This window comes from Sorex fumeus, unplaced genomic scaffold (assembly GCF_029834395.1).
Source record: "Sorex fumeus unplaced genomic scaffold, SorFum_2.1 ptg000019l, whole genome shotgun sequence".
Taxonomy (NCBI): Eukaryota; Metazoa; Chordata; class Mammalia; order Eulipotyphla; family Soricidae; genus Sorex; species Sorex fumeus.
The window spans coordinates 40,631,748-40,655,049 of record NW_026606076.1 but is presented as its reverse complement, the minus strand read 5'-3'; the positions used below and the strand labels follow the sequence as shown (position 1 = coordinate 40,655,049).

At 49.8% G+C, this 23,302-nt stretch overlaps 1 protein-coding gene across 3 annotated transcripts in view; it reads left to right on the top strand.

Moving 5' to 3' along the window:
- Nucleotides 1-1,596: 1,596 nt before the first annotated feature.
- NSD1 (nuclear receptor binding SET domain protein 1) overlaps nt 1,597-23,302 on the top strand; it is a 100,367-nt gene continuing 78,661 nt past the window's right edge. Inside the window, exons 1-3 of one of the 3 annotated variants that reach the window (XM_056113121.1) lie at nt 1,598-1,747; nt 3,217-3,333; nt 4,050-4,139. In XM_056113121.1, the coding sequence (XP_055969096.1) occupies nt 3,304-3,333; nt 4,050-4,139 (120 nt within the window). In that variant the 5' untranslated portion in view covers nt 1,598-1,747; nt 3,217-3,303. Of the gene's footprint in view, nt 1,748-1,839; nt 1,868-3,216; nt 4,140-23,302 lie in introns of those variants that run through there. The other 2 variants (XM_056113119.1, XM_056113120.1) reach the window with 2 other exon arrangements.

The following is a 23,302-nucleotide window of genomic DNA, read 5'->3' as shown; positions in this document are numbered from 1 at the left end:
GCGGCGCAGGGAGCGGTGCTGGGCGCCGGGGGGACCCCTCCCTCCCCTCCCGCTCCCCCCTCGCCCCGCCCGAGGCGCCGAGGGCCCCCCGGGCTCCGGGTGGGTGGCGGTGCGGGAGCGCGGCGTCGCCGGGCCGGGAAGTCGGGCCCAGCGGGGCGGCAGGCCGAGGTGCGGGCGCGCTGCTGTCAGGCGGCGGCGGCGGCGGCGGCGGCGGGGGCGGCGGGGTGCGCGGGGGGCGCGCTCCGAGCCGGGGGCTGGGGGGGCGCCGGGCGCGCGGGGATCCGGCCGGGTAACCCGAGCCGACCCGGCTCCGGGCTGAGCCGCTCACCCCGCACGGCCCGCGGCGTGGCGGGGGTGCAGCGGGGCGGCGGTGAGAGCCGCCGGCTCCGCGGCCCGGCCCGGCCCGGGGACGCCGCCAGCGACCGGCCCAGCGGGGCGTCGGGGCCCGCGGCCCGGGGAGCCCCGTGGGGCGGCCCCGGCCGGGCTCGGGGAGGCCGCCCCGAGCCGCTGCCTCCATTTTGTTTCCTGCTCAGCCGGGGCTGTGGGGCTGGTGGTGTGGGTTTGGGGTGCGGCCGGGGGGTTCACCTGCGGTCGGGCCGGCTCGGGGCTCGAGGCCTGGGAGACCCCGGCCCCTCCCCGCCGAGCACCCCCCCAGGTGAGCCCCCGGCGGGCCCGGAGACGGGGTTGTGGGGGGTGGCGGGGCCTGAGCGTCGGGCCGAGACGAGCGGGCCCAGGGCAGGTGCCCCGTGCGCGGGGGAGCCCGGGCTGTAACCTAAGATGGAGGCCGGGGCGGCCCGACTGCGGGACCGGAGCGGGGCGGGCGGGTCAGGCCGCAGCCGGGCCAGGTGCCCCCGCCGGGCTGCTGGGGGAGGGGGCGGGTGAGGGGGTTCAAGTCGGGGCGGGGCCAATCTTGGGCGTGTGTGGGGGGCACGCGTCTGCGCCCCCAAGGGAGGCGTGGGGACGCGCCGGCGAGTGCCACCCACGACGCCCGCCAGGACCCCAGCCACTCCGGGGAGGCGCGCGAAAGCCCCCCTGGGAGCAGCGCCTGGGGCCGCGCCCGGGCGACCGACTGGGCCCGGGGAGGCCTCGGGGCCGCGCGTGGACGCGCGCGCGCCCCCCAAGGGGGGGGGGAAAGTGGTGGTGGGGGCGGCCGCGGCGCCGACGCTGATTGGGCGGCCTGTCCGCGAGCCCGCCTTCACCCGCCCTGAACCCCGGACGCGGGCCGAGGCGCGCGCACGCGCACGGGGTGGGTGGGGGGTGGCAGGCGCGCTCCGGGGTTCGGGGCCGCGCGCGCGCGTTTGTGCGTGCGCGCGCTCTCGGCCGCTCTCTGTGTGTCTGTGTGCGTGCGTGTGCGCGCGCGTGTGTGTGCGTGCGTGTGTGTGTATGTGTGTGTGTTGTGAGGGGGGGCGGCCCGAGCCGCCGCACGCGGGCCGGCGCGAGGCCGCTCGGTCGCACGCGCCGCGGCGGGGGCGCGCGCGGTTGGGGGTGTGAGGCGGCGGCGGCGGCTGAGGCGGCTGAGGCTGAGGCTGAGGCTGAGGCTGAAGCTGAGGCTGAGGCCGAGGCCGAGGCCGCGGCCGGGGCAGGTCGCGCTCGCTCGCTCGCCCGGCGGCCGCTGAAGACAGACGCAGGGGGGGAGGGGGGTGCGGCGAGCCGCCCCGCTCTGGTCCCCGGCGCTGCGCTCGCGGCACCCCGTGTCATGAGGGTCACCTCCTCCCCCGAGCCGGCCCGGGAGGGGGCGCGGGGCACGGTAACTAGTGCGCCGGGGTGGGCGGCGGGCGGGCGCTCGGGTGGGGGGGCGGAGAAGGGCGAAGAGGAGGAGGAGGAGGAGGGAGGCGGCCGGGCGGGGAAAGATGGTGGTGGCCGTGAGGTGAGGGGCGCCGGGGAGGCCCGGGCGCGGCGCGGGCTGGGGCGTGGGGGGCCGCGGGGCCCCCTTCCTCCATCACTACCAGCCGGGCTCGGGCCTAGCCGGCCGGGCCGCCCGCCCGCCTCAAACTTCCTCCCCGCCGGGCCCGCGCGCCCCGCGCTGCCCCGGGCCTGTCCTCAGGTAGCCGGCGCGGCCGCGGGGGCCGGCGGACGTGGAGCGGGGCGGGGGGGGGGGTGCGGCGCGGCGCGCGGAGCCGGGACCCCCCCATCCACACGCAGCCCCAACTTGGCCGACGGAGGCGGCGGGGGTCCCCCCTCCCCCCGAGGTGCTGCCGCGGCGGCGAAGGGAGCGCGGCCCGGGCAGGCGGCGGCGGCGGCGGCGGCAGCAGCCATGTTTGTCAAGCCGGAGCCGCAGCTGCCGCCGCCACCGCCGCCCGGCCCGGGCGCCCCCCCCGGCTGCCTCCGTTTCTCCGTTCCCCCCCCCCCATCCGTCGCGTCCACCCCGACTCCCTCCACTTCCCCGCAGCCGCCGCTACTGCCGCGCGGCCTCTGGTGCTGGGCTGGTAGGGGTGGGGTTGGGGGAGTTGGTGGGGACCCAGCTCGGCCTGCCACCAGCAGCCTGGGCGATCGACGTGGGTTCCATCCCGCGCGCGTGGGGATGTGGGGTGGGGGTCTCCCCACCCCCAATCTTTCCGCCTTGCCGGCCCGGCTCGGACTGCTGCCAGAAAAGGTTTCGGGCGCCGGCCGGGCGCTTGGGTGCAGCGCTATTGTGACCGCTGAGGCCCAGCGAGCCAGGAAGGAAGGAGCGGGGGTGGGGGTGGGGAGGTTGCGGGTCGCTTTTTTTGTGCCGCGGCCCGGGAGCTCCCATCGGAACCTCCCTCCAGTCTCCCTCCGTTCGAGAGGTCTGGGCTCTGGACTCCCCCCCCCACCCCCGCCCCACCGTCGAATCCTGCGGGAGTAGCGGTGTGGATGGGTGGGTGAAGGAGGCTGTTGCGGAGATCCGGGGCCTTCTCTCCTGCCACGGGGGTTTGCAATTTTCGTGCAGCCCCCAAAACTGTCCAGCAGCCTGCAGTGCAGGCAGAAAGGGCCGGGCTGTTTCCATGTGGCTGGAGCTGGGCCCCTGCCCGCGCCGGGAACATGGGAGTTTGCGAAGGCTCCCTGAGGCCATTTTCCCCTCCTCAGCTGGGGAACTTTTTTTTTTTTTCCCCCTGGAAGTGTGGCAGCAGCGAGGCTTCCAGGCCACTAGGCCTTGGGAAGTGGCTGCCATTTTGAAGATAAGCGTCCGAGGGCCTCTGAACTCAGATGATCATTGCTGTGTTTTTTTTTTTTTTTTTTTTTTTTGGATTATTCCAGGTTGATGCTGGCCCAGGATGGATCAGGCCTGTGAACTCCCTCGAAGCAATTGTCTGCCGCCGCCTTTTTCCAATTCAGTGAATTTCGATGCCCCTGAAGACACAGACAGCCCTTTCGGTAATGGTCAATCCACTTTTTCTGAGCCACTTAATGGGTGTACTATACAGTTACCGCCTGCCAGTGGAACCTCCCAAAATGCTTATGGACAAGATTCTCCGTCTTGTTACATTCCACTGCGGAGACTACAGGATTTGGCCTCCATGATCAATGTAGAGTATCTAAATGGGTCGGCTGATGGGTCAGAATCGGCTCCAGGCCCCGAAAACAGTGATTCAAGAGCCCAGATGCCACTTGGTTGCCCTGCCTTGCCTCCTGGACTTGCTGTGAATCAGGAGCCCTCTTGTAATAACTCCCCAGAACTCCAGGTAACAGTCTCAAAGATGCTCCAGAATGGCGTGCTGCACTCTGAGAATTTTCCTGGTGTGGACCATGCAGATGTAGATTCTGAAATGGACCCAGGCCAGCCCGTCCCAGAGGAGGAGAGGATAGAGGAGCTCTTTGAGGAGACCCAGACCAATGCCACCTGCAATTCTGAGCCTAAATCAGAGAATGGTAGAGCCGTGGCCATGGGAAATGAACAAGACGGCACAGCAGAGCGTAGACCCGGGCCAGGCCCAGCACCACTCTTGCCGTTAGCTCCTCAGACTGAACCACAGAAAAATAAGCAGAGGAATGACTTGGACGGCAGCGAGGAGAAAGCAGCCCCCATTTCACTAGGAGATACAAACGTTGACGTAGAAGAGCAATTAAATTCAATAAATTTATCTTTTCAGGATGATCCAGACTCCAGTACCAGCACATTAGGAAACATGCTAGAATTACCTGGAACTTCATCATCATCTACTTCACAGGAATTGCCATTTGTAAGCAGTTTTTGGTACCACTTCAATATATACACAATTGCATATTATATAACTGGCAATTTACGGGAAAATTCAGGAGTGTTTTGGTTCAGGTCGCTTATCAGTTCTCAGTTCAGTGCTGGGGCTGATGGTAAATTTGCAGTTTGGTGGGGGATGTGTGGAATTTTCTTTTGATTTAAAAAAAACATCTCAGTGGAATAAGTTTGGATCTTCAGTAACTCCCCATTGGGAGGGAGGTACCTATGACTGCAGCTTGGAAGGGCATTGGATTTTACGGGCATTTATTTGATTGAGCTTAGATTTCAGTTTTCAAGATGGAGGTGCCCGTTTGTTATTTTTTGTCTTAAGAGTTGGCTTTGACTGGCTGGAATCGTGAGTGTAATGAGCTGGTGATTGTGTGGAGGTTGGTTTGTGCATACATACATCTTGTTCGGGTGATGGCCGATTGTCTTTGCCACCTAGAGGAGAAGGCTGCCTTGGGCATTAGTACACATTTCTGAACCACTTGTTGATCTATGTTTTAGTTGTTGGATTGTATTTTTTTTTTTTATTTTTTCGGGCCATACCTGGCAGCGCTTGATTGGGGTAACTCCTGGCTCATTTCTGGATCAATGCAAGGATCATTTCTGGCAGGGCCCTGGGGACCCTGTGGGGTGCCAGGGATAGAATCCCGGGGGTTGGCTGCATGCAAAGCAAGCAGCTCCTCAAAGCCCTGCATTATCTCTTCAGGTCTTGGCCACTGCCCCCTTCAGAGTAGGCTCTCACTCCTCTTCCAGTTTGTAATTATGGAGTGAATAGTCTGTGGTGAAGAAGTGGAGAGAACAGCGTTGTTACTCAAGAAGAGTTGTTAGTTAGTCTGTTGTGGACAAGAAACAGGGGAATAGTCCTTTTCATTTGCTCTCTCCCGGTGCCAATGCTCAGATGACCGCTGGATGTCTTGTAGCTCTCCATGCTGCAATTTTTCAATCTACTACTACCTCATCCTTGAACTGGTTCCTTGCAGCTCTGGATACTTTTGAAATGGTTTCTGCCCAGACACATTGTGGCAGTCACCTGTGCTGCTGCTGGCATCAGAAGATGCCCCCTCCCTCTCAGCCTGAAATACTATGTAAAGGTTTTATCAGAGACAATTTTGTGGTGTGAGTGACTGACTTACTGCTTGGCTTCACATGGCGATCACTTCACCGTGGAGCTCTTCCATTCTTTAAAGTTAGAGGGAGAATGTGGGTGTGTCACTTTTGTTTCTGTTGATTCATGTCTTAAATATGCCTTTGTACTCTGGTTAGCTGAGTAGTTGGCAGATAAAAAATATTGTCTTGGTAGTTATCTTGAATCTGCATGGGCTTAGTTGGGGTTTTTTGCAGGGACATTTATTGGATGGGCTGTGTGGGCGGCCCACTATTGACACTATTGACTTTGGTGTTCAGATTAAAGACATAAAGTTTGTCTCCATATAATATAGTTTTGCCTTTCTTTCTTTCTTTTTTTTTTTTGCATTTTGGGTCACACCCTGTGATGCTCAGGGGTTACTCCTGGCTCTGCACTCAGGAACTATCTCCTGGTGGTGCTCAGGGGGCCTTATGGGATGCTGGGTATCAAACCCCGGTTGGCTATGAGCAAGGCAAATGCCCTCCCTGCTGTACTATCGCTTCAGTCCTTACCTTTATTCTTACGTAAAAACCTAGATCTGATGGTGGAGATAGATGTTGAGAAGTGTACACACCTGTCTGGTTCTCATCTTGGAGAGGTCAGTGTATACATTTCTTTGTTTCTCTTTTTTTGGTTTTGGGCTACACCCTGTGGTGTACTTGGGGGTTCATAAATGCTGCTGGGGACGTGGTTCTGGGGATTGAATTGGGGTCAGCAACATACAGGGCAAATGACTTTTTTTTTTTTTTTTTTGTTTTTGGGTCACACCCGGCGATGCTCAGGGGTTACTCCTGGCTCATGCACTCAGGAATTGCTCCTGGCGGTGCTCGGGTGACCATATGGGGTGCTGGGAATCGAACCTGTGTCGGTCATGTTGGCTGCGTGCAAGGCAAACGCCCTACCCGCTATGTTATCGGTCCAGCCCCGCAAATGACTTTTTTAAAAAGTATTTTTTGTGGGTTTGGGACACACTCAGTAGTGCTCAGTTCTTTTTTTTTTTTGTTTAGTTTTGTTTTGTTTTTGGACCACACCTACCTGTGCTCAGGGGTTACTTTGGCTCTTCACTCAAGAATGACTCGGGGGACCATATGGAATGCCTGAGATCGAACCTGGGTCAGCCAGATGTAGGACAAACTCCCTCTCTGACTGTTCTATCTCTTTGGCCCTAATTTGTTCTTTTAGCTTTTGGTTCTAGCCTATAATTGAAATGAGTTGCTTTGTGGGGCTAGAGAGATAGTATGATAGGTAAGGTGTTTTCTTTGTGTGGTTCCCATGTGGTTCCCCAGTCTGGATACAGCTAGGTGTAGTCTGAAAACAAGCAAAAAAAAAATCAGTTACTTTTTTTTTGTTTTTGTTTAATCTTCAGACTTTTCCATTTTTTGATTTTTGGTTCACACCTAGCAGTGCTCAAGACTTAACTCCTGGTTCTGCTCTTGGATAGTTCCTTGCAGGGTTCAGGGGACCATATAGGATGCTGGGGAACCAACCCAGGTTGGTTACATGCAAGGCAAATGCGCTGCCTGCTGTACTATCACTCCAGCCCCAAGACTTTTAGGTTTTGGACCAGGCCTAGTAGTGCTCAGGAACTACTCTCAGCTCAGTGCTCAGGGATCTACTAGCATGAGCTCAGATCTAAGAGTCTGATCTAAGAGTCAAGTGTTCTTAATTTTTATTTTTATTAATTTTTTCTATTTTGGGCCACACGTGGGCCAAATTGTTTGCTCTTCACTCAGGATTAAACGTTGGTGGGACTTGGGGAATCATGTGGAATGTTGGGGATTGAAGCTGGGTTGCCTTGTGCAGGGCAGCGCCCTCCCTGCTGTACTATGACGCCTGCCCCTGAAAGTTTTTTTTAGTGGTGCTATTGACGGGCACCCAAGGCCTCACACACCTGTACCAGGCCCGGTATTCTGCCATTGCGCTGTGTCCCTCATCCTTGGGATATTTATTTAGCTGAGGATTTTAAAAAATGAAGTCATTCTCAGTGCGAATTTTAACTGAACATTATGGTTGAGAGACGTGTGATTAAAACGAACGCTTCGATTTTGGAGTCACAATGGCAGCGCTCAGGAAACTGTGTAGTACTGGGGATTGCTCCCTTGTCTCCTTTATGGAGAGCATATATTTCAGTCTGTTGACATCTCTCTGGCCCCTAGCACTAATTCCATGTATCCATATGCCTGTGATGTCTTTTCCCAGGTCATCTTATTAAGAGAGGTCTCACCTCACTCATGCATTTGCATTGTATGATACTTTAGAAAATCCTGACTTAGCAAATACTGTATATGTATTTTCTGTTCTGTCATCATACTGTGATAGGATAAAGTTGCTCATTATGGAAAGTAGGAGTAATCATTTTGGTTGTACCTCCTTACTGGAATTAGAGAAAGACATAATTTAAGGTCTGTTGTTTTGAATTTTTAAAACATTATTTATTTTTGTTTTTGGACCATACCTGGCATGCCCAGGGCTTACTCCTGACTCTGCTCTTTGTTACTTGGGGGACCATATGGGGATCCAAACCTGTGTTGGATCAAGGCAAGGAATGCAAGTCAGGCAAACGCCTCACCCACGGTACTATGACTCCAGCCCCTGACTATCTTGCTGTAAGCAAACTGCCTCTTGTTAGAAATGAGCAGCCTCTCCTGTTTATGCTCATCTACTTGCCCATTACTTTTTCTGCATATGGTGATTGTAATTATGGTCCGTAATACAGACCTGGAGCTTTTAATTGGGTTGATACCATCTGATCCCTGCCAGTGTGCCTGTGTAATGTACTGTGCTTTGTGTGGTGTAGCTGCTTGGGTAAAAATCTTGAAGCTAGGAAAGTGGGTTCCCAGAGTTTAAAATGAGAACAACTTATTTGGGGGACGGGGGCTCATACCTGGCTCTACTCAGGTCTTTAATTTTTGGCTTTTTGGGTCCCACTTGGCAGTGCTCAGGGGTTACTCCTGGCGCTGCACTTAGGAATCATCCTGGTGGTGCTCGAGGGACCATATATGGAATGCTAGGGATTGAACCTGGGTCAGTTGTGTACAAGGCAAACACCCTACCTGCTATTGTCACTCCAGCCCCTTATTCAGGTCTTATTCCTGGGTCTGTGCTCAGGGATCACACATAGTGGGGTTCAGAGGACCCGATGGAATTCCAGGGATTGAACCCAGGTCAGTCATCTGCAAGGCAAGTAATATCTCTGCTCTACAGCCTGCCTAGCCCCTCTTGACTTTATTTTGTTGTTTTGATTTTGGGTGTTTGGTCCACATTGTACTACTGCTCTGGCCTCACAGAGATAAAAGTTTTTCTTCTTTTGAAGTAAAAGGTTTTATTTGGAGGTTTTGAAGGGAAGGAGGAAGAGAAAGTGGAAGAAAGTGGAGTGTATCTTGCTCAAGCGAGAACCTGGACTTCTTCAATGGTGGAGAGAGCCCCTACACACATCCCAACGTTAGACAGCATGAAAGTACACATCTCAAGAGGGGAGATTTCGATGACACATTTGCTTGGGTGCCACATGTGCTCCATCCACATGGGTGCAAGTAGCACATGGGTTCAGGCAGCATATGTGTGCCAGAGATAAAGTTTTATTAGGATTTTTGTTTTTCTTTGGTGGGGTCATACCTGGCAGTGCTCTGCATTCCTGGCAAGGTTCAGGGAACCGAATGGAGTGTCAGGGATGGAATCCAAGTTGGTTGCATGTAAGGGAAGTGCCCTCCCTGCTATTGGCTCTGTAGTTCCTTATTAAGGATTTTCTATTAAAGGTATATTTAAGAATTATGAAAACAGGCTCTTTCCAATTTCTGGAGGAGCCCACGTTCACTCTGAGCGCATTACTTCCTTCCTCTTCATTTCCCCACTTATCTGCTTAGCCCCTCTCTCTTCCTCTCCCAAAACCTCCACAAATAAAATCTGTTACTTCACAAAACAAAACAAAACAACAACAACAAAAAAGAATTATGAAAACATGAGCAATAGTATAGCAGGTAAGGTCGTTTGCCTTGCATGTGGCCAGTCCAGGTTTGATCCCTAATAGCTCATATGGTTCCCTGAGCCCTGCCAGGAAAAATCCCTGAGTGCAGAGCCAGGAGTAAGCCCTGAGCACCTCTGGGTATGTCCCAAAAGCCAAAAAAAAAAAAAAATTGGAAAACATATGTGTATCAACAGGGACCAGAGTGATAGTACAGCAGGTAGGGCATTTGCCTTGAATGCAGCCCACCTGGGTTCCATCCCCGGCATCCCATATGATCCCCCAATTACTGCCAGGAGTGATTCCTGAGTTCATAGCCAGGACTTAACCCCTGAGCATCGTCGGGTGTGACCCAGAAAGCAAGTGTATCAACATACTGGTTGTGATGGTAGTGCTCTATTATGAAAAGAGTCCTGGGACTGGAGGTGTAGCCGTGTGGTGGGGTGGCTGCTCTATGTGTTTGCAAGCCTAGTGTCAGTCATTATTCCTCCTTTTTTTCTTACCCCTACTTCCTCCCTCCAGGCTGGAGCGGTAGCACAGGCGGTAGGGGGGTAGGGCATTTATTTGCCTTGCACGTGGCCAATGAGGGTTCTATTCCTCTGCCCCTCTTGGAGAGCCCGGCAAGCTACTGAGAGTATCTCGCCCCTCTCGCCCACATGGCAAAGCCTGGCAAGCTACCCGTGATGTATTTGATATGCCAAAAATAGTAACAAGTCTCACAATTTGTTGTGAAATGTTACTGGTGCCCACTTGAGCATGAACAACGGGAGGACAGTGCTACAGTGCTACTCCCTCCCTCCAACTCTCCCAAATTCAAGTGTTCCGTAAACTCTGTGCGTGTGTGCGTGTGTGTGTGTGTTGGGGGAGGGTTGTGATACTTAGCACTGTGGGCGACATCAGACAGTGCAAGGGAATCATGGGGTGCCAGGGACCCAAACCAGAGTTCGATGCAAAGCATGTGTCCCAGCCTGTTGAACCACCGCTTCAGTCTGAGTCCTGGAAATTTATGGGCCAAAAATAGAGTGCGGCGGGGAGAGAGCTTGCTTTGCATTTAACCCACCTGAGTTTAATCTTGCACCCCAGAGCCCCACAGGAATGATCCCTGAACTCAAAGCCAGGAATAAGTCCTGAGCATCACTGGGTGTGGCCCATGCCTCCCAACACCCCCCACCCCCGCAAAAAATGTCACATAAAACCCAGATTTGTTAGGCAACTATAGCTCAGTGTGAGCTTGTATAGCTTGTATGTGTGAGGTCCTGCGTATGACCCCCCAGCCCTACATGAAAACACCTTTTGTATTAGTCTGAGATGTTGGAACCGGCTCGGTGGGCTGGAATGCTGACTCTGCACGTGGGATCCCTGGGTTTGCTCTCTGTGCCGAATGGTTTGCCAGCACTGCCCCCATGTGCCCTCCCCCCACCCCCCGGTCCTGCATTTTCTTTAGCAAAATTATGTAATAAGGAGATTAGAAGATGACATGGCTTATTTGGCTTCACTTTCTCATCATGATTGGTAAAAAAGGATAAGTGTTTTGTTTTTTTGGCCCACACCCAGTGGTGCTTGCGGTACTACTGGCTCTGGCTCAGGGATCACTCCTGGCAGGCTTGGGGGACTCTATGGGCTGCTGGGGATAGAACCCGGCTTGACCATATGCAAGGCAAATATCCTGCCTGCTGTATGCTGCTCAGGCCTAGGAGGATAAGGTTTAAAAAAAATATTTATTTCACGATCACAATCATCCTGTTGTTCGATTGCCTCGAGCAGGCACCAGTAACGTGTCCTTCGTCCTAGCCCTGAGATTTTAAAGTGCCGTATTCAAGGCCTTTTCAGGGTTAGGAGAATGAGACCCATCATTGTTACTGGTATTTGGCATATTGGGTACGCCACGGGGAGTTTGCCAGACTCTGCTGTGTGGGCAGGTTACACTCGGTAGCCTGTTCCCTATCCAAGCAGGCTTGGAGATCTCAGCCCTGGGACCTGCATGCCTTTGTTCCTCTGCCGGTACCTTGATGTGTGTGGAGAGTGGTCTCAGCATGGTTGTGGCTGGTTCTGGAGGTCTTCGGCTGCCGGAGCTCTGCTCAGGGCAGGAAGGGAAACTCAACCCACCCCCTTCCAATAAATTTCATTTATTTAATGAAAATCAACTTTATTTTTAAAAAGTTCTCTTTCGGGGCTGGAGCAATAGCACAGCGGGTAGGGTGTTTTTGCCTTGGTCCGACCCGGGTTCGATTCTCAGCATCCCACATGGTCCCCCAAGCACTGCCAGTAACCCCTGAGTGTTGCTGGGTGTGACCCAAAAAGCAAAAAAAAAAAAAAGTTCTCTTTTTTTTTTTTTTTTTTTTTTTGGTCACACTGGTGATGCTTTGGGGTCACTCCTGGCTCTGCACTCAGGAATCACTCCTGGCATTGCTCGGGGGACCATGTGGAATGCTGCCCACTGTACTATCGCTCCAGTCCTTTTTTCCTTCTTTTAAAAAGAAAAAGTTTTTCTTTTTTAACCCTTTCTCTTTTTTATTTTTTTGCCACACCCGGCAGTGTTTAGGGCTTACTCCTGCCTCTGCCCATGGGTCACTCCTGGTGATGCTCAGGGCACCCTATGGGTGTTAGGGATTGAACCTGGATTGGCCAAGTGCAAGGTGTATTATCTCTTTTGCCCTGGAGAAGTTCTCTTTATTTTATTTATTTTTTTGTTTTGCTTTTTGGGTCACACCTGGCAGTGCTCGGGAGACCATATGGGATGCCAGGGATCGAACTCAGTTCAGCTGTGAGCAAGGCAAACGCCCTACCCGCTGTGCTATCGCTCTAGCCCCTGAGAAGTTCTCTTTTAAAAAAGAGAAGTTCTCAGTTTTGTCCACCAGAGGGGCTGGAGGGGTGAACAGGCTGAGCTCATGCTTTGCATGTTGGAGACCTGGGTTGCATCCCTGGCACAATACCCGGGAGTGATTGCCTCCGAGTCTAAACACTGTGTCAACTTCTGAGCATCTCCAGGTGTGACCGCAAAACAACAATAACAATTTTGCCCTGGAAAATGCCATTGCATATATCATCAAAGATGAGAGAATCCAAGACACCTTATGCATTCCACACCTAGCTCCAAGAAGTATCGATAGTTTGCTGTTTTGTTTAGCTTTTTTGTCTACTTCTGTCTCTTGTTCAGGGATCACTTCAGGTAGTGCTCTGGGGAACATCTGTGATGCTGGGGATTTAACCAGGATCGATCACAGGATCTATCACATAACCTCTTGTACTGTCTTAAGCCCAGTGTCAGTGTTTTACAAATCCTATTTTGTCCTCCTATTGTGTCATTTACTAGCATTTCTTTATCCTTTGTTGTTCTTAGAAAACTCCAGTCTTAATTGTCATTCTTATCAGTTGTTTCTTATTTTATTGAATGGATTGAGAGCATCTTTAACTTGCCTATAACTTGAATGGGTCTTTTTTTAATTAGGTTGACTTGAAAAAAATAGCTTCTGCTCATCAGACATTGGTGGTGTACTTTATAATTGATTTGTACTACAATGCTACCATTACTTCTCCAGGCTGAGAAAGACATCATGTCCTGTGCACCATGTCGTCTATGTGCCCCAGCCCTGGTTGAAATTAATTTTTGTGTTTTATCAGTGTAGCACAGTGCTTTCTTCAAACATAGCAGACACTCATGTTTTTTTGATAGGATAAATGCTGTTTCAGGTAGTTGGAATTCTGTTTATTTTCTGGTTTTTGGATCATACCCGGTGATCCTCAGGGCTTACTTCTCCTGACTCTGCACTGGAATCACTCCTGGAAAACTTGGGATTGATCCCTGGTTTGCCTCTAGTTGGCTGTGTGCAAGGTAAACTTCCCACCCGCTGCATCGCTCCAGTGGTTTCAGGTAGGGAAGGGAATAAGATGAAGGGACTGTCAGCTCCTATCTGAAGTGTACTAGGTTCCAAAACTTTGAGTTTCCCCCCCATTATGCACTATTTTTTTTTTTTTTGGGTGATTATACTTGGCAGTACTCAGGGCTATGCCCAGGGGTAACTTCTGATGGTGCTTGTGGGGGACCCTGTGTGAGGCGGGGATTGAACTGGAATTGGTCATGTGCAAGGTAAGAGCTTTCTGTTCTATATGTCTAGCCTAAGCACTCATTTTTAAAAATCTTTGAATTTGAGATATCCGATCTCAAGTGTTCACTCTTCTCTTTAGTCTCGAGTTTCTTAGTTAAGGATATTAAATAGTGATTTTTATTGTTTGATTTTTTTTTTTGGCCACACCCAGCAGTACTCAGGGATCTCTCGCTGATTTCAAGGATTACTTTTTCTAGTAATCCCAGGGATTACTCCTGCCAGTGGGGGATCATATGTTGTGCTGTTACTATTACTGTGGCCCAAAATAATAGTTTCAATATTTATCTTTATTTGGGGTTTTTGACCACATCTAGGACCACTTAACGGTAGTCGAGCGGTGGCTGTGTACAAGGTAAGTCACCTTAACCCCTGTAGGTTTAATAGTTTAAAATTGGACAGATCTCTGTGGGCTTTCTTTGCTGTTTCTTTTTTTCTTTTTTGTTTTTTTGGTCACACCTGGAGATGCTCAGGGGTTATTCCTGGCTCTGCACTCAGGAGTGATTTCTAGCAGTGCTCAGGGGACCAGATGGGATGCTGGGGATCAAACTGGGTTGGCTCTGTACAAGGCAAAAGCCCTCCCTGCTGCTCCTGCCCCTTGTTTCTTTTTTTGTTTGTTTTGGGTCACACCCAGCAGTTCAGAGCTTATTCCTGGCTCTCTGCACTCAGGGATCACTCACGGTGGGTTTGGGGGATTATATGGGATGCTGAGGTCACATCTGGTCAGCTGTGTGCAAGGCTAGTGCTTTACCTGCTACACCTTATCTGCTGCACTTTGGCTCCGGCCTCTCCCTGCTTCTTGCTGAGGTCCAGTTCCTCACTTGTGAATTGGAATCAGTCACTTCATTGCAGGCTGTTTGAGAGAATGCACTAAGCTATCTTCTCTGAAACTGTTTGAGGTGTCCTTTTTTCTGAGAGATAGGTATAGGTTGCTACTATATGCTGAGCCAAATGCAGAGTTAAATGGCAGTTGTGAATTTTGGGGAAGCTGGCTTTACTTTCTTTTTGCTTCATTTAGACTTTTGCTTAGTTGGTAAGGTCAAGGACAACTCTTGACAGTTTTTAGTTTTGTTTGATAATTGGGAGGATTTGTTCCATTTAGTTTGGTAATCAGGAAAATGAAGTTTGTACCCTTCTATATCCCAATTATTAAGTAATGCAATTTAACATTGTTGCTCTTTAACTTTTTAAAAAATTGTTGCCTTCTCCTTTCACTGGTTGAACCCAGGCCTTATAACCTGTGATGCTGTTTAGTGGTTATCCTTTGTCAAAGATATTGTTTCATTTCCATCCCTTTGTTTTTTAGAGAGCAGGTAGAAATGAGTCGCTGTACCTTCTTTCATTGAGCAATTACTTCTGAAAGTGTTTTTAGTAATCTCAATTGTAGCTTATTTTTTATTTTTATTTTTTTGGAGCCACAGCTGCTGGTCATCAGGGCTGATTCCTTGTTCTGTTGCTCAGGGGTCAGTCCCGCTGGTGTCGTGGGGACCCTATGTGGTGCTGTGCATAGAATCCCAGTCAGGCTGCCTGCACCCGCTGTGCTCTCTCTCCAGCCCTGTCTCTTTTTTCATTGAAAACTTTGAGATAATGCAGATTCACACATCATGGAGACCTTGGAGACCTACCTTAATGGTCTCACTGCATGCTTTCCATGTCAGAGGCCCTGGTTCCATCTCTGGCACCACATGGCTCTGGACCATGACTGTATTGACCCCTAGCACTTCTGGGTGTGTTCCGTAAAACAAAAACTTGCATATCATACGGAAGAATCCTTGCCTGTTTTATCTAGTTTTGCAGGAAACAGCTACGATAACCAGGATATGGCTGGTGATGCAGTCTACCAATCAGGCTCCCCATTTTCGTCCTATGAAAAAGAAAACATAAAGGATATATTCCGGGTTGGCCCTCCTTTTTTTTTTTTCTTTTTTTTTGTTTTTGGGCCAGATCTGCTCAGGGGTTACTCCTGGCTCTGCACTCAGGAATCATTCCTGGTAGGCTCGGGGGACTATATGGGATGCTGGGGATCAAACCTGGGTCTGCCTTGTGCAAGGTAGACACCCTCCCCACTGTATTCTCACTCCAATCCAGATGTCCTGTTTTTCACTTGTCCTCACATGTGGTTGTATAAAGTGCTCTGCAGTCCCTCCCCCCGCCCCCTCCCCCCCAATCACTGGTGTGGGGTTCCTGCCTGTATTGCCACAATCAAGATAAACGGAATAGTACCAGTGACACAAGGATGCCACTGTTAGCTCTTTTTCTGTCACAACCATCTCCCCAGAACTTTTTTGACCCCCTCCCCCAGCCTATGTCCCAAAAATGTCACATAATACATTACGTAGCCTTTTGGGGTGAAATTTGTCACTTAATCTAGAGATACATCTTAAGTATTGAATTTACTCTTTATTTTTTAGTTTTGGGGCTCAAGCTGGTGATGGCTAAGGGCCCACTCCTGACTCTGTGCTCAAGGGACGCTTTGGACAGTGCTTGGGAACAAGATGACGATGCTGAGATTTCAACCACGGTGGCTCCATAGCTTGGCAAATGCCTGAACTTATTATTTATATTTTTGGGGTTCATACCCAGTGGTGCTCAGGGGTACTCCTGGATCTGCACTACAGAATTACTCCTGGTGGTACTCACAGGACCATATGGGATGCCAGGGATCCAACCCAGGTCAGCTGCATGCAAGGCAAATGCCCTACATGCTGTACTATGCTCGGGCCCTAAGTACCTGAGTTTTTGTGCCTGAGTTTGCTCCTTATTACTGAGTAGTATTCCATGATACATAGTATGTTGTAGTTTGTTTAACCATTTCCTTGTTGAAGGACAGATGGGTTTACTCTAGCTCTTGACTAGGGACTGGAGAGAAAGTACAGCGGGTCGTAGGGTCTGCCTCGCATACAGCTATCTTGGATTAGATCCCCAGCACCCCATACGGTCCTCTAGCATAGCCAGGAGTTAGCCCTGAGCACTGTTGGGTGTGGCCCCCAACAACAAAAAACAAAACAAAGCTATAAGTAAATATTTGTGTACAAAATCCCCACCCCACCTCTCCATACCTCTGATTGAACAGACCGGAGGGCTCGCACAAGCAGGCAACACAAGTTGCTGCCCCGGCCCTGACCCCTGGGTGCAGATACTTCTCGGAGATAGTAAACGGCTGAAAGTACAATTGCTGCGCCGTGGTGATAGCATGTTATTTTATTTATTTTTTTAATTTTGGGCATGGTGGTGTTCAGGGACCACTTGTGCCCCAGTGTTTGGGAGTCACTCTTGGTGTTACCAGGGAACCATGCAGTTCTGGGGATGGGTGGAACCCGACCTCTGTACACAGAACATGAGCTCTAGCCCTTGGAGCCATTTCCCAGGCCCTGGTGGTGGCCACCTTGATTTCCACAGTAACTGTAACCCTTGCTTATATTCTTACTAGCAGTGTTTGAGAGGCAGACGTTTCTTAGCACCCATACCATCATTTGGTGGTGTTGGCTTTTATTTGAGCTGTTTTGATAATAATGCGGTGCTGGTTCATTATGGGTTTCATTTGCATTTGCTTGAGGTTTAATGATGTTGAACATCCTTTTGTGTTCTTGCCATCTGTATAACCTCTTTGGTAAAATAGATAATTGTCTCTTGCCCATTTTCTAATTGGGATGTTTGATTTGATTTTTCTTTTTCTAATTTCTTGCTGTTGTATTTGAGTGTTCTTTCTTATCTAATCTGGACCAGTGATATTCACGTTTTTTGTCACCTGTATACTGGCAACTGGAAACCCATTTCCAGATGATCTACTGCCTTTTTTATGCTCTGTACACACCATAATTTAAAAGTATTGCTTCCACTTTTAGATAATTAGAGAAGCAATAAAAATCGTATATACACTTGTGGTTTCCCCTTAATAAATTGGAACAGATTTGAGTGTGTGTTGCTGTTATTAGGTGAAATTACTTTATTAAGGCTTCTAAAGTTCTTTTCACATCTCCAGTGACCTTATGTAAAATACCATAATGCTCTGTTGGAGATTGCTGGAAGGATAAGATCCATTTTGGAGGATGAACAATTATATTTACACATTAGATTAAATTAAAAATAATTACTGGTTATGTGATATCCCCTCATATGCCAGGAATAGTCTGAAGGTAGTCCTTCTTGGTAAATTATGAGGGTATATTCCCCATGTCATCTCTAATTTCTCTTGATGCTGTAACTCGAGCTTTTGGGGATCCCTGGTGGAAGTAGGGAATGTGCACGTTAATATCTACCCAGTAAAAACCAGACATTTATAACACTCTAATTGTCATTGAATTTTGTATCCCTAGGCATTTCTTTGACGTTACAGATGGTCCCCTTGATAATGTATTGAATCTTTTTATAATTAGTGTATTAGAGAACGGCTGTGTCATGCCATGATCAAGAGGCACAGGGTAGTTGCTGAGAGATAATGAAGTTCTGTAAGTAGAGTGGCTTTTTGTTTCAGTTTTTGTTTTTTATTTTATTTTATTGTTTGCTTTTTGGGTCACACCCTACGATGCTCAGGGATTACTCCTGGCTCTGCATTTAGGAATCACTCCTGGCGGTGCTCAGGGACCATACGGGATGCAGGGAATCGAACCCGGGTCGGCTGCGTGCAAGGCAAACGCCCTACCCGCAGTGCCATCGCTCTAGCCCAGTTTTTGTTTTTTAACATTAATAGCTTTGAGACAGAAAGATCAGAGTGCAAATAAGCCAACCACTGAAATTAGGTCTTTGGTAGAGTTGTAAGTAAACTTTTGATACTTGGTGCCAGAGTGATAGATAGTACGGTGGGTAGGGAGGGCACTAATCAGTCGGGTCCTCCGAGCCCTTTAGGAGTGAGATTCCTGAGTGCAGAAGAAGGAAGAAGTCAGAGCCACTGCTGGGTGTGACATCGCAAAAAACAAAAACAAAGCTTTCATACTAGGTAGTAATGTTTGTGAAATGATTTCTGATGAAGGCAGGATTATCAAGGCACTGGGTTGAAGGTTTTGTCTGTCAGTGTACTTGCTTTGTCTGACATTCCTATAATGCAGTTTGCAATAATATATTTGTTTCCTAACCTCAATTTTCTTTTTCCTTTGTTAGGGTGGGGGGCAGGCAAAGATTTTGGGCATTAACCTGTGACGTTCAGGGGCTATTCCCGACTGTTTGCAGGGTCCATTTCTAGGGGGCTGTATGAGGTGCCAGGGATTAAACCTGGGTTGGCCGCATGCAAGAGAAGTGTCCTATACGCTCTCTCCAGCCCCTGAAGTAGATTCAAACTTGTTAACTATTTGTATTTGCTTTTGAGTTGATGCAAAAGAGATCAACTCAAAGGTCAAAAGCAAATACAAATAGTAAACAAAGTTGATATGTTTTAATTTTAAGTTTTAATACGAGTTCTCTTTTATCTCATTGGATCTAAATATTTGCAGTCTATTTTTCATTTTGGTTAATAATTTGGTTTTATCCAGATCTGTTTTGGGAGTGATTTCTTTTATTCTTTCATTGATTCAAAGGCCACTGAGCTGTTTTTTTTTTTTCTTTTCTTTTTGGGTCACACCTGGCTTTGTATAGGGGTTACTCCTGGATGATGCACTCAGGGATTACCCCTGGCAGTGCCCAGGGGACCATATGGAATGCTGGGAATCAACCTGTGTCAGCTGCTGCTGCGTGTAAAGCAAACGCCCTACCCAAATGCCCTACCCCCTGTGCTATCGCTTCAGCCCCTGAGCTGTTTTTTTTTTGATAATTTTACGGAATCACATCTGTTATTACTGACATAATGGGGATTTTATTTAAAATGTCTTACCTCTTTTTGTAGTTGTCTTTAGCATCCTCTTTGAAAACATGATTCTTATTTCTGTGGAAGGAATTATTAATAATCAGTTCTGCCTAACACATTACCCTCAAATTTAGCATCGTGAAGCAATCAACTCATACCTCCCTTGGGGGTTTGGAGTTAGGGAGTGGCTTAGCTGGGTGGTTCTATCTGCTTATCTATCTCTGGAACTTGTGAGATCTTGCTATGGCTGATTGTCAGAGGCCATACTTCCTCTCGGCTGTTTCTCTGGGACCACTTACAATATCTGAAGGGCTCCCCCTTAGTCTGCGTGAACCGGGAGACCAGGGAAGGAGCAGAAGATCCAAGGAAGGTCGCCCATCTGACGAGAATGGAAGTCATTTTATTAAAAGGGAAGGCTTCAATCACAATAGCAGTGAAGAGGCTGACTGTATATGAGTGTGTGTTGTGGAAGCCAAGGCCTAGCGTGTGCAAGACAGGTGCTCCAGCCCCAAGTCATTCTTATACGCTGATGAATCTTGTTTTATTTTGAATTGAAATTTTGGATAGGTAGGTGATTAAAAAATACAGTATAGGAAGGGAGCCAACAGAGCACCCTTGTACCTACCTGCTCAGTTAACATGTTAGTTCCTTTGGTTTACGCCCCTTTTGTGATAAATTTGCAAATTTGGTATGCTTAACCTTGCTTTTGCACTCTATCATCTTTTTTCATTTTATCTTTAATTTTTTGGGTTTTTTTTTGGGGGGGGGGCTAGCCTTGGCAGTGGGCTTAGGGCTTATTCCTGCCTCTGCACTAAAGGGGTCACTCCTGGCAGTACATGGGGAACCCTATGTGGTGCCAGGGATGGTATGAGCGTCCACCTCTTACAAGGCAAACGCCCTCTTGCTCTAGCCCTGAACATCAAATTTTCTTATTCTACTTTTACTCTGAGGTAGTTTTCTTTTCTGAGTACATACGGGCATTTTCAGTTCACATATCCCTGCACTGAATGTAAGCCATCGTGTGTTATATGCAGATAGAATTGGAATTCTGAGTTACTTAAAAACTGTTGCCCAAATCCTCACTACTTGACCTACTAACCAGCAATTTATTTGGCCTATTTTATTGGGAATTTCTTTTTGTGGTGGGGGCCCCATCCAGCTTTGCTTAGGGCTTGCTTTTGACTCTTTGCTCAGAAGTCACTTCTGGCAATGCTTGGGAGGACCTCTGAAGTGTTCAGGATTGAATCTAGGTCTGGTCACATGAAAGTCAAGTGCCTTACATGGTGTACTATCTCTGGCCCAGATTGAGAGTTGGCTGAGCTGTGTTAAAATTCCTGTAGCACAAAATTTACCTTTCTGTCCACCTGTAAGTGTGTGAGTATTGTCTTCCTGTTGCTCTGCAGTCCTGTAGGCACTGTATGGTCACTGGGAGGGCACAGGCAGCCATTAGTGCTTACGAATCGTGCAGTGCTGGCGTTGGGTCCTCAGTTTCCTGTGTAGAAAGCTGGTGGAGCTCTCTGTCCTTCCCAGTCCTGTGTTTATTCAGCCATTCTCTGGAATTGTTTCATCTTTGCCAAGACTGAAACTCTGCACCCATTTAATACTTCCCACTTCCCTTTTCCTTCAGCCCCTGGTAACCACAACCTCCCCCTTTCTTTTTGCCTCTAAATTTGACTGCTCTAAGTAATCTGTATGTGGAGTGCTGCGCTCTCTCTCTCTCTCTCTCTCTCTCTCTCTCTCTCTCTCTCTTTCTCTCTTTTGTGCCTATTTAATGTAGTGTTTGCAGATTTCACCTGGTTGTTGAATTTTCTTTTCTTTAGGTTTTGTTTTTGGGGCTACTGGTGGATCTGTACTGGGGTTTGCTGGTGGCAGTGCTGACAGTGCATGTGGTGCCTAGGGATGGAGCCCGGGCCTGCTGTATGCACAGCTTATGCTCTGTCCACTGAAGAAGAGTGTACTTGTCATTTTTTGTTGTTAGTATTTTTGTTTCTCTCCTCTGGCTCCATTCTTGACATTACATTGATGTGGTGACTGATCACATGGACTCCTGACTCTGGTGGTCCCCCACTTGAGAGGGGTGCACGCTCCTCTCGAGAGTGTTTGCATACTGCAGATTGCCGCTTCATTGTCAGCTGAAGTATTTTCCTCAAATTCCATGTACCAGGAGCTCCCCTTACATCAGCTGTAAAGTCTGTGACCTGGAGGAGTAGGAAGTGAGTTTACTGAGTCTGGCTTATTGAAGCTTAGCTCTTGGGTGGCCCAAGGGACGCGATGGTGGCACCCACCGAGCCCAGGCTTCAGGAGCTGATGTGAGAGCGTTGTCCGGCTGCTTGGTCTTGGATGGCTCCCTCAGCCCTGCTCTGCCGCCTTGGGCTGCAGCCAGGCTAAGTGACTGGTTTAACAAATATTTGTCACATACCTTCATTGATTTGACTCTGATGATAGGTTTTATTTATTTATTTATTATTTATTTATTTATTTATTTGCCACACCAGCAATGCTCAGGGCTTGCTTCTGGCTCTGGCCTCAGGGATCACTCCTGGCAGGTTTATGGGGACCATATGAGGTGCTAGGATCAAACCTGGGTCTACTACAAACTCCCTATTGACTGTACTATTGCTCTGTCCCCGATGATAGTGTTTGAGTAGATTTTTTTTCCCTATTTATTTATGTTTTCTATTTATTAAGTGCTAGAGTTTAATTTATTCGGAGGGTGCTTGGGATCTGCTTTAGGTTGTATTCAGGGACCTGTGATGCCGGGATCTAATCATGCGTATGGGGCCCTGGCACTACAGAACCCAGTCCCTGAGACTGTTCTGTCTGGGATTAATGCCATTACGGTGTGGCTGGGAGAGGCAGGCACAGGGAAAGGCAGGGCCTTGACTAAAGAGGGCCCCAGTCTTTGAGGCTGATATGATGTGGGGAGTACATAGTAGGCATGGAAGGAAAGTCAGCGTGCTTTAGCAGGGCAGAGGGCCTGGTGTGCAGAGCACACGGGTCAGTGTGCTGCTGCCTCATGGGAATCCTGGTGGGGCCGAAGTGCAGATGGAGAAAGAGGAGTGAGGTCAGGAAGGGTCTCATTTGTCAGGTTCCTGGAGTTTGACTTTGTAGCTTTGAGAGAGATCTCTTAAAGAGGAAAACACAGCAGCCTGTTAGTGGCTTTGCCTGTGGGTGCAGGGCTGGCAGGCTCTCCCCTGCTCCCCTGGGCTGCCCCTGAGGGACTCCACACTCTCTCAAGGGAGCACAAGAGCCTCTCTCTGGGATGGAGTTTCAGCAGGAGAGTTTGGAGAAGTGCAGGGGGAGAGATTACCGAGGCCCATACACGTAAGTCCACAGTGAGAGGATCCCTAACCTGGCATAGGCTCAGGCAGGGCAAGACGTGAAGCCCCCTCACCTCCCTTTGGATAGTTCTGGAATTGATCAGTAGAAAGTCTGGTATTATGTGATTCACAGGGCCACGGAGAGGGCAGAATCAGCCAGAACACAGGCTTGTGTGCAGGAGTCCTGGCTTCTATCCTGCACAGCTTGGTCTCCCCAGCATTGCTGGGAGAAACCCCCCTGCACCGCAAAAAGACTAAAGGGAAAAACCAAAGGCCGTCCTCTCCACTAAACTAATTTCAGACAATATGTGAACATGTCATTTCATTTCTTTCTAAGTGCTTTTCTTGGAGGGAAGCTTTTTTAGTATGCAAATATTCAGGGATAGTACCTAGTTGGACTTTCCTTGGTTTGTTTTCTGGTCACATGTAGCGTGGTGCTGGTGATGGGCATGCTCCCAGCATGCCCGGGAGACCATTCAGTGCCAGGGACCCAACTTTGGTTCCCCTGTCTGCAGAGCATATGCTGCAGCCATTTTTTTCTTTTTGGGTTACACCCGGCGATGCACAGGGCTTACTCCTGGCTTTGCACTCAGGAATTACCCCTGGCAATGCTCAGGGGACCATATGGGATGCTGGGAATTGAACCTGGGTCGGCTGCTTGCAAGGTAAACGCCCTACCCGCTGTGCTATCCAGCCCCATGCTGCAGCCTTTTGAACTATCAGTCCAGCCTCTAATTAGACATTATACTTTAATTTTGGGCGGAGTGATAGCACAGCGGGTAGGGCGTTTGCCCTGCATGCGGCCGACCCGGGTTTGATTCCTCTGTCCCTCTTGGATAGCCTGGCAAGCTACC